The 12012-nt window shown below is 44.2% G+C and overlaps 1 protein-coding gene across 3 annotated transcripts in view; it reads right to left on the reverse strand.

The window, feature by feature from the left end:
* Nucleotides 1-12012, reverse strand: part of DYNC2H1 (dynein cytoplasmic 2 heavy chain 1) — a 324861-nt gene that overhangs the window by 118200 nt on the left and 194649 nt on the right. For all 3 annotated transcript variants that reach the window (XM_083170072.1, XM_083170071.1, XM_083170070.1), the window contains 2 exons: nucleotides 11370-11569; nucleotides 7243-7347 (listed from right to left, as the gene is read on the reverse strand). In XM_083170072.1, coding sequence (XP_083026198.1) covers nucleotides 7243-7347; nucleotides 11370-11569 — 305 coding nt within the window. The remainder of the gene's footprint in view (nucleotides 1-7242; nucleotides 7348-11369; nucleotides 11570-12012) is intronic.

Consider the following 12012-nt stretch of genomic DNA (forward strand, 5'->3'; position numbering starts at 1 on the left):
CAGAACAGACAGTAGCTATGAGAGTGCAGTGCATATGTAATGAGCCGCTCATTACATATGCACATATGTAATGAGCACAGTGCATATGAATGAGCGGTACTTATGTATTATCTGGGCTGCCGATTTTTTGATTGTATGCCTTAACTTAAGGCATACAATCAGATGCGATGCGATATCGCATCGCATACGACCATATCACATGCGATGCCCCGATTTTTCCATAAGATTCAATGTTAAAATGGACTGAGTCCATTTTAACATGGAATTCAATGGGAAAAAGGGGTCCTTTTCATACCCCTACTATCCAAGTGGACATGGAGTTGGATATAAACCTGTGGCGAGCGTAGCGAGCCACCGAGCCTGAAGCGTGGCGAGCGAAGCGAGCCCCGCGAGGGGACGGTATTCTGTGTCCGCTCGCCACGCTTCGGGCTCGGTGGCTTGCTACAGGTTTATATCCAACTCCATGCCCACTTGGATAGTAGAGGTATGAAAAGGACCCCTTTTCCCATTGAATTCCATGGTAAAATGGACTCAGTCCATTTTAACATTGAATCCTATGGAAAAATCGGGTCCATCGCATCGCATGCGATATGGTCGGATGCGATGCGATGGAACCGATTTCAAAATCGGCTGCCCAGTTAGTACCGAATGAGCCACTCATTACATATGCGCATACGTAATGATCGGCTCATTACATATGCACTGCACTTATGATATATGTGCATATGTAATGAGCGGCTCATTATATATGCAATGCACTCTCTAGCTACTGCCTGAGTCCTATATACCGGTTCAGAGCCATACACAATGCATGAAAAACGGCTCTGAACAGTATAGGACTCTGCTTTTTACCCGTTTGCAAATACCGGCTATTTGTAACCGGTAAATGCAAACTGGCGCTTTCACACTGCAGCTCTAAAGGTGCCCATACACGTTACAATTATTGCATTCAATATTGTATACAATATCGCATCTCATCGCATCTCGGTTTTGCGATAAAATGAGATGAGATCTAGTACAAAAAGTATGTGTAGCACATACGCGGATCACTGCGCTCGTCACACTATATAAAATCAACTCCATGCGTAGTGGATAGTGGGGTTATGAACAGGTCAAAAATTGCTTCGGATCGCATCGATATATCGGCCAATATCGCATCCAATATATAGTCAGATATCGCATCCGATATATATCTGGAGCCGTGAAACTACACAAGTACCAAGAGCTGCAGTGTGAAAGGGGTATAAGTGACAAATTGTTTAAAACTTTAAATAGAATGACAGTACGAGGCAATGATAGATATTGTATACGCCATCTGAGGTTTGCTATCCCTTTAATATTCATGCACAGTCTTCCTATCTCAGGGTCAATAACTCACATGTGTTGACTATTGCTAACGGCTTAAGCATTATACTCTGCAAATTCCATATGTCAAGATTTATAATTGTTAAAGGGAAGGGAAAAAAAAAAAAGCGTCCACAAGCTGTATGTGAGGGGGGTACAAATGCTGTAGGTGACCTTGTGGATGGTAGAAAGATTACGAAACACTTTAAGGACATTGTTAACATATAAAGTATGGGAAAGCAGTTCTTTTTAATGTTAAAGTCCAGACTTAATAGATTTCAGATTATCCTCAGAGACTGTGACTTCAGTCACGCCGCATTGCCCCTCCCAGTGCGCCACCCCACATAAGTGTAACAACAGTCACAATTTTATTTTCCGTAATTAAATACATTTATCTTAAAGGATAAATTCCCTTAACATGAAAAAATATTCAAGAATTTAGAGGTACTGATGTCTCTGTACCTGCTGTCCCCTGTGGTGTATGATTGTTGTATGTACAGTACCTCCGGTCCATACAAGGTACCATTTTGCACAGCTCACAGCAATTTAGGATGCCCCTAATCCTGTGTTACCATCATATGCTGTCATTTCATGGTAACACACGTTACATTTGACCAAACACATCATGTGAAAAATATATATTTTTCGAGCATGTGTTTTGAATATTTTGTGCAAAGTAAATGTTGTTTGTGTGGTACATGTAACAAACGTTACATGGAAAGGACAGAGCTTCAATGTTTGCGGCAGATAAAGACATTTCTCGGCTGATTGGTAAGGTCTGGAAATAAAAATACCTGTGTTTGTAATGACAAAGTTATGACTTGTTCATCTCTGGCTCAGAAAAATAAATTAATACGGAAAAGTAACAAACGTTACACGCAGGTAACAAACATAGTCAAATGTTCATAAGTGAGATCATTGTAAGGAGTGTCCAAAAAATAAATTTAAACTGAACAGGGTAGTAAAGAACATGAAGGTCACTCAAAGGTCACTTAATTTTGTGAGTAATAAAACTTTCCTCTAACTTCGGCCAACTTTTGCCACAACCATTACAAATGACACTTCATCTACGTCATCTGTTTAAAGATAGACAAAATACAAATCTTTCCCCATCTTCTTTCGAAGCAATTATATCTTGGGGACACTAGAGTATACTACATACATTGTTGTCTTTCATAAGAAAAAATCATTTGAATTCATCTGGCAACTTTGAAAAATCCCCCCATGTCCCTGTTTTCATGGAATGACTCTGTACTTATATGATAAGTCACTGTTGCGATGGCGGGAAATGGGAGGGGCATCGACAACCACTTTCCGCCTTGAGGAGTCAGGTAGATCGCTGTGGTATCCGGTCGCTGGGTCTACAGTGTATAGGTGGACAGTGACTAGGTCGACACCTAAGATTGGTCGACAGACCCAAGGTCGACATTGACAGGAGGTCGATACAAGCTTTAGGTCGACATGGTCACGGAGGACACTGAAAAGGACAACACAAGTTTTTTATGATTTTTTGTGTGCAGACCAACTAGGAGCCCGCTGCATTCAGCCACGAGCTTCGCCGTTTTGGCAGCCGCACACGTTTCCCAGTCGCGGCAAAAACCTAGCAAGGGGGAAACGGCGTGTGCACAGGGTCAGTTGAATACTGACCGTGCGAGCTGTGACAGCAAGCAGTCAGCACTGCTCGCTGTCACAGCTCGCAAAAATCATGGAATATACCCCATTGTAGATCTTCTATAACATAACCATCACTGTTAGGTGCTGCTGCAATTAGAAACTGCTAACTATAGGAAGATCTGCCAGGATAGACATTACAGCACAATGAGAATGGATTCATATTTCATTTTTAGTTGAATCAATGGGTTTACATTCAGTCTCGTGAAACACAAATATTTTTAACCCTTTTTTTGTTAAGTAATGGTCCAACAATAGTGATAGAGACAGAGGGGAAGCTCAGACTTTGGCTGTACCGAAGAGGAAGATAATAATGTAGTAATGATTCACTTATAAAATATTATTACTATAGGTAGCTGCAGTCCCAGACATGTCCTTGCTTCCTAAATAAAACCTTACATGGAAAAATCTAGTGATGAGCTTTCAAAAGAGCTATTTGTAGATGACCGGTTCAGCAAACAATAAAACCACCTTACAAAGTCCAAATATAGCCAGTAAAGTGCGTCAGACCAAATGTGCAGTTCCGGATACAAGCTGTCCGCCAGCTGCACGACAAGGGGCAGCTGGATATCTGTACAGGCATTTCTGCACGGTATTGACAATAATACAGATGTTTTGAACAGTGGATGTATAGTTACAGATGTGTCCTCGTACAGCATTGCCGCAGCTACCGTGTGTGACTGGAGCCGAGCATCGTTTTCACTTAAATGTGCATCTAACTAGCTACACACTAGGACATCGGTAGCGACAGGACCCAGCATCGGCCGATGTGGGTAATGACAGCGAAGGCCATGGCTGCAACCAGCTCCATGGCCCTCACTGATGACATCCGTCGTCAGCCCTGCTGGTTGCAGGGGCAAACGCAGGATTTTCAGAAGGGGGTTTCCAGAGGGGCCGAGCAAAGCCGAGTCAGTTAAAGTATTATAGATAGACCAAATGCATATAAATAATAATAATAATAATAATAATAATAATAATAATAATAATAATAACTGTATATAGTGGAGTGGGCTTATTATTCATAATTTTCTGGTGGGAGGACAGCTTGCTTGACTGCAGATATCTCCAGTTCCCGAAAATAGATTTCTTAGATTTTAATGGAATTAAAAACTAGAGATTCCCACCTACCAAATGGTATTGGGAAATAGGGGATCAGCATTCAGGAGGCAGAGCAATCTGCCAACAAGTATATAATACTACATACCAGGTGTGTGGAGCTGGAGCAGTAACCAGCTGCTGGAAGGCTGATATCTCTGATTTTGGGAACAGTAGAGACAAGCTTCTAGTGTCCATCAAAGGATGAGAGTCCCAGCTTTTGGAATATACCATCAGAAAATCTCTAAGTCAGACAGAACCTGAAATATCTGACGTGGAAGAGCAATTAACAGGCTTGGATGGGGACCACTGCTTTGAAGTCAGATATCTCTGGTTCCCAAGGGCCGATTTTTAAAATTCTTGTACCCATGGAAAGAGAGGACCCTCAGCTTTCAGCCTAGGGCCCTTAGACTCCTGGGGGGGGTTTCTGGGTACTCAGAAACCCCCCCTGCGTGCGCTACTGGGTTGGGGAAACGGGGGATGTCACAGCAGGAGTGCGCATCATCAGCGACATAGTGAGAACATACTTAAATAGACAATGTGCCTGATAGGTCAGTCTGATCCACCAGAATAGACCATAAATCGTGTAGTGTGTACCCAACCTTAGTCACACAAAGTAAACAACCAGATGTGACAGAACGGATTATATACCTTATATACCTAGCCTTAATAAGGCATGTGGTAGAAGATGCCTGGTGTGAGTGAGCCACCAACTGCCACGCAATTCTGCTAACATCAGAAACACAATGTGACTAGGACACACGAGGAGACTGTGCTGATTAATGTGGTATATGACACTTGTATATTGTGTGTGACTGAGTCTGTATACGGTGCAAAACAGAACCTACAGTATATTGGAAAAAATCTGGAGCCTCTTCCAACACCCCTTTCACTCTTTTCCGGGCTTCTCCCGGAGAGGAGTTCCAAAAAGTCGGTAAGTATGTAGTGGTCCGTCTATCATAATACAATGTTTATATCAGTTTCTGCTTGACGTCTGATAAGGAAGGGTTTGTACGATGTGTCCAATGTATAAGAATGGGTTTCTTTGCAATGGTGATTAATACTACCAACAATTGAAGTCTATATTTTTTTTATCAGGGCCCAGGTTCCAATTATTAAAGTTTCCACCGATACACAATTGAGGATCAGGAAGGACATGTGTGGAAAATATGGAATTTATAAATTGAATAACCTTATACCAAAATCTTTTGATTTTACTACATTCCCGTATACAATGGATAAAGGTAGCATGGGACATTTTACACTTACTATAAGCACCAGATTCAGGGGAAGCCCTTCTCTATTTACCAGTTATTTATATGACACACACACAAATATTCTGTAGAGCTTTACAATTAATTTTTGCCAATTCACACCCGTCCCTGCCAGGGGCTGGCTGGCAAATTTTAGCCTGGGGGGCAAGTCCAGAGCACTGGCCCATAAGGAACAGCGCATTGTTAACTGGAGGTTTTTTGTTTATAATACAAGGACACCACAGGCTGCTCCCCCTACATAATAATACCAGGACACCACAGGCTGCTCCCCCTGCATAATAATAGCAGGACACTACAGGCTGCTCCCCTGTATAAAAAGAACAGGACACTACAGGCTACTCCTCATGTATAAAAAGAACAGGTTGCCACAGGCTGCTCCCCATGCATAATAAAACCAGGACACCAAAGGCTGCTCCCCCTGAATAATTATGCCAGAATGCCACAGGCTGTTCCTTCCCCCCCCCCCCCCCCCCCACCCCACACACACATAATAACAGGAGGACACCACAAGCTGCACCCCCTGCATAAAATGAACAGGACACCACAGGCTGCTCCCCCTGCATAATAATACCAGGACACCACAGGCTGCTCCCCCTGTATAATTATACCAGGACACCACAGGCTGTGCCCCCCCCCCCCCATTCATAATAACAGGAGGACACCACATCATAGGCTGCTCCCCCTGCATAAAATGAACAGGACACCACAGGCTGCTCCCCCTGTATAATAACAGGAGGGCAACACAGGCTGCGAATTAGTCATTTAGTAGATAATGTGTCACCTGCCTGCCTTTGTGTGTCTCTGGCAGACCAGTGCCACTGCCTTTGAAGTTTTGATGCTCCAGGTCCGTCCACGATGCACACTGCTGCGGCTCCCATCTATCTTCTCAGCTTTACTGCACCGTGGCCACAGTAGGTACAACCTCCGTCCTGCGAGTCCCCGTCCTCCGCCCGCCGTTTCTTTTCCCACATTAGGCGCATGGGTGGGTGGTGTCATGTAGTCACCCACGCAGCATCCATCACTGGCTGCCAGGGATCAGGAGAAAGGCAGGCGGCCGGGCCCCTGGAGCGGAGGCAGCTGGACATGTCCTCATACAGGAGGCCGGCGGCCATGTTCCTGTAGCCAGGGCCATGTTTTAAAAAAGCCGCCGCTACCGCCTGCAGGACTGGAGAGGAGGTAAAAAACAGGCGGCCTGCTGCAACAGTACCCAGAGCGGCCCGGGGGGCACATGGCACCCTGACCCCCGGCCCAGACCGCCACTGGTCCCTGCCCAAAAGGAGCTGACAATCTGTATTCCCAATCACATGTACACACATAGGTCTATTTTTTACAGAATCCAGTTAACGGACAATGGGCCAGATGCACTAAGCTTAGCAAGTGATAAAATGGAGAGTGATAACCAACAAATCAGATCCTGTCTGACATATTTCAAACACAGCCTGTGACATGGCAGGTAGAAGCTGATTGGCTGGCTGTTTATCACTCTCCATTTTATCACTTTTCAAGCTTAGTGCCCTACTACGTTTTTTTTATCGTTTGGGAGGAAACCCAAGCCAGGGAAAGGAAGAAGATACAAACTCCACATAGTAGTTAGGGCCTTGGTGGGAATCAAACCCAAGACTGTGAGGCAATAATGCCAACCATTACAACAACCTTGTGGCTCTAGTTCGAAAAAACAAAACAAAACCAGTGTACAAGATAAATTCAGACATAAAAACTACAGTACAACATGGAAAATGTAAAAGAATAATAGTCAGGTATGCCATACACAACTCTCCATATACTGTATAGCTGACATTCCTTTGTCTACAGTGCAGTACATAGTTATATGTTAGGCATCAAATTACACGGCACCTACCTGAGAACTGATCATGCGCTGGGAGGACCGGGCAATATTAGCAGGTAAACCAAAGAAAGCAGGCTTATCGTCCTCCGGCAGGCCTTCAATAACACTGCGATAGTCCTATAGGAAAACACATTATCAGACTTTTCTGGTTATCTGGGTTTCATTTCAATCGTAAAAACAATTTTTTTTAGATAAACTGTTAGCAGTGAAACAAATTCCAGGGTTGCTAAGGAACTGTCTTGTATAATACCACTTTTTGGGAAGAGACCTCCCCTTGTGATAGGCGCTGGTTGGTGTTATTTTATGTTAATTTAATTTAACTTAATTTTCAATATCCTCATGTAATATTACAGAAAAATACAATCTACTTAGCAGCAGGCTAATTGGTGTGATTGTGATCTCACACCTATTCAGGTGTTGGGTGCACTTATGTGTAACCCCACCTGTATTCCCTAGAAATTTGTACAGAAAGACTGCGCTTATAAGGACCAGGTGCATGTATGTCTGAATTAATGTTCAGCACTTAATTGTACACAAATAGATTTATTAATTAATAAGAATATAACAAGTAAAAAAGGTACTTATGTAATATCTGGACTCCCGTTTTTCTTATGAGACCGCGTCCCCTCGCGGGGCTCGCTGCGCTCACCACGCTTCGGGCACGGTGGCTCGCTGCGCTCGCCACACTATATAAAATCATCTCCATGCGTAGTTTGATAGTAGGGGTATGAAAAAATGGGGTGCATTTAACATGGGAGCCCAGATAATACATAAGTACCGTAAAAAATGTAGTTTATCATATCAATAAAATATACATATACAAACTCTACACAGAATTGAAAATCGGTGGCCACCTATAGATAATAAAATAATATTGCTTCTCAGACTGGAAGCTTCCTTTGGGCTTTGTTGAGCTCTACAAATAAGAATAAGAATTTATTTTCCCAATGGGGGGGAACAATGTTGACAGCCAATATAGTAATCTCTGGTCTCCGCTTGTAGTTATAATAGATAATTGTCCACTGCACCTTTATAGAGAATTCATACTCACAGACTCCACGTAGGATTGTGAACACTGGGCTGTTTGTTTGAATTAGCAGGGAGGCAGGAGAGCTTGTGTAGTATATTCAGTCTGTAGCTCTCCGTTCTACACCCGCAGATATCCGACGCCGTGACGCTGACCCAGAGCTGGCAGTTGTTGTCAGTCCAGACGCCGTGTCTCTCACACACGGCTGGGGTCTCCTCCGTCAGGCGTCAGGCTGGCCCGTGAAGTTGCAGAGTAGCGTCTCTCACCCGCTCTCTGTATGCTGTGATGGTGGATGTTGGTCTGTTCTCTCCAAACGATTATTTGTGCAGGTTTCAGAGTGATGGTACGCGGTGACAGGTGGCTGCTAGAGGTCCCTCCTGGGAAAAGAAACACCGGGCAACTTTCCTCTGACGCGTTTCGCTCCAATACGAGCTCCAATACGAGCGAAACGCGTTAGGGGAAAGTTGCCCAGTGTTTCTATTCCCAGGAGGGACCTCTAGCAGCCACCAGTCACCGCGTATTCTCTATAAATAAACGTACTACTACTACTACTACCGCGTACCATCACAAATAATCGTTTGGCGAGAACAGACCAACATCCACCATCACAGCTACTCTGCAGCTTCACGGGCCAGCCTGACGGATGAGACCCCAGCCGTGTGTGAGAGACACGTCGTCTGGACTGACAACAACTGCCGGCTTTGAGTCAGCGTCACGGCGTCAGATATCTGCGGGTGTAGAACGGAGAGCTACAGACTGAGTATACTACACAAGCTCTCCTCCCTCCCTGCTAATTCAAACAAACGGCCCAGTGTTCACAATCCTACGTGGAGTCTGTGAGTATGAATTCTCTATAAAGGTGCAGTGGACAATTATCTATTATAACTACAAGCGGAGACCAGAGATTACTATATTGGCTGTTAACATTGGTCCCCCCCATTGGGAAAACAAATTCTTATTCTTATTTGCAGAGCTCAACAAAGCCCAAAGGAAGCTTCCAGTCTGAGAAGCAATATTATTTTATTATCTATAGGTGGCCACCGATTTTCAATTCTGTGTAGAGTTTGTATATGTATATTTTATTGATATGATAAAAAACTACATTTTTTTACTTGTTATATTCTTATTAATTAATAAATCTATTTGTGTACAATTAAGTGGTGAACGTTAATTCAGACATACATGCACCTGGTCTTTATAAGCGCAGTCTTTCTGTACAAATGTCTTGTATAATAGGCTGAACATACAGATATAATGCAGTGTTACACTAGTACCACGTGAATAGTTAAACTAAACAAATACTTGAATGTTGTTATATATTTCTGCATTTGGTGTTAATTGTTGTGCACATAGATTTTTGTTTATCTGCATTTCTATTATGAATCAAATTGGGTGATATCAGCCAGAAAATATCATACAATCCACCCACAGGTAGTGACACCACACCCATACCTCCCAACATTGAAGAGAGGTAAAGAGGGACACTGCGCGTGGCAAAGAACATTTTGGGGGTGTGGCCTAGCGACAAGGGGCATAATCTATACCCGCAATGCTCCCACGAGGCCACACCACCATTTTTGCCGCTGTGGGGGCCTGGCCAGGGGCTCTGCGAGCTGCTAGCCATGCCCCCAGCCCTTTCGGCTGCAGGAATAGATGCTGTGCACATGCGCACAGCATCTATTCATGGACGACAGGAGGGTAATCCCAACTGCCCACGCCACCAGGGGAAGTTCCCGCAAAAAGCAGGACAGTTATGAGGTATCCACACAAGCAAATAACATAACACAAAATAGATCTTAGAAATGGTAGTCCTGTCAACTGATTACTGTCTCCGAGATTTTGGCTGTGGTGCTCCCTACCCCTGGAATTCTCTACCTCTTCCTATCAGACTCTCCACTTCTCTACAAAATTTCAAACCGGCTCTCAAGACCCACTTCTTCATCTCTTATCCTAACCCTCGGTTTCATGCTAACCTCTACCCCATCTGTGTCACTCTCCTCCCCTTCACAATGCAAGTTCTCACAAGCAGGGCCCTCTCCCCTCGTGTGCTTTTCCCTCTTATTATTTTACACTCCACTCTGCCTACAATGGCACCTACTTTAACCCTTGGTTTCTGCCATTCTGATGCTTATTTCAGTGTCCTGACCCATGATGCAGCAATGGTTATATACCAAGTACTTGTTCCACATTGTCTTATACTGTTAATCTGTGTACACACAGGGTGATGGAAGCCGAATGTGCTGAGCGAGGTGTTTAAGCAAGATTGCACAGCACACATTGTGGCCGAAAGAGTCACGCAGGACCGCGCATCGCCATCACTGGGAAGCATACACACGGAGTGACCCAAGCACTAGTCAGATCGCTTAGAAATGGAGTTGAAAATCGCCCTGTGTGTATGCCCCTTAAGGTGCCCATACACTAGTACAATTTGGACCAATTTTACTTGATCCTGACGGGTCGGGCTGAGAAATTGGTCCAAATCGAATGTCTTTGATGACCCCCTCGGGACCGATGCATGGTCACGTGCGCATCAGACCTGAGCCAGATCCGACCTGCTGTCAGCCTGTCATCCGACTCGGCCCCCCTCCTGACTGCGGGGACCGGGTCGCATGCAATATATCGCAGGTGAAAGGACCACTTGCGATGTATCGCATGTGATCCTGCCGCCTGGTAAGGTCCCAGGTGGCTCAGGGGGTCGGATGGCCCATACACTGCTGTGATACATCGCAGTAGTGTATGGGCCCCTTTAAGTGGCAGTCTTCTATTATGTTAGGTGCAGTGGAACCCTTGCGGTGCCAAGTAAATAATTAATAATAATAACAACAACATTATGGTTTGGTGTGGCAGGAAAGTGCAGAAAGGCAGGCGGGCACAGTGGCAAGCACCCCACCCCCCCACAATGTAAGTAGATCTTGCTGCATTGTGCCTTTAATGTTACTGAAAACACTCCAAAACGATTATTTGGAAGGCAGGATTGGTATAATTTCCCAACAGTGATATTGTGGCATTTGTATCCTGTTCCGTATCTCTTACAGAAAGCTGTAGGTGTCAGGCTGTTCGTTCCGTCACCGGCCTCACACCCGCACAACCAGTGGATTCATGCCAGACTTACCATGATGCTGCATGAATTTGGCAAAGAGATGGACGATGGGAAAGCCATCCTGTTTCCCCTAACTCCTCCTGCATGAGAGCTGAAAAACTGTTCCAGATAGGAGCGAAGAACTCGCAAGTCAAAGTAATTATCTATTCGTCCTCCGTATATTGCATTTTCCAAGAGACCGTGTACAAAATCCCACTGAAAGTTTCTGCCACCTGCAAAAAAGATTATCCGATGAAATTTAACGTATATATATATATATATATATATATATATATATATATCAATACCCCTCGTTACATCTTATGCCATTTCTCTACCCTGCTTGATCCAGGGCTCTACTAGGAGATTCCTGGGATTCTGGGAGAAAAGGCAGTTACACTACATATGGCATCATGGTACACTACAGTGCCCTACATCATAGAGGTTGGGTAACTGCTGTGTACGCATCACATCACAATCACTAAGAACATAAATAATTCAGGAGACTATTTATAAACCACACAGTATAGAAAAGCTAGCAGAGATATGACCAGTACTCAGTGGCGGGCTGCAGATCCAGAATGTAATGTGCAATATTCTGATGCATCTTCTTACAGAGACAATGGCCCTTATTTTGGTTCACGAGCAGAGGCAAACGGACAAAACCATGTGCACT

This window comes from Crinia signifera, chromosome 2 (assembly GCF_055691185.1).
Source record: "Crinia signifera chromosome 2, ASM5569118v1, whole genome shotgun sequence".
NCBI classification, from domain to species: Eukaryota; Metazoa; Chordata; class Amphibia; order Anura; family Myobatrachidae; genus Crinia; species Crinia signifera.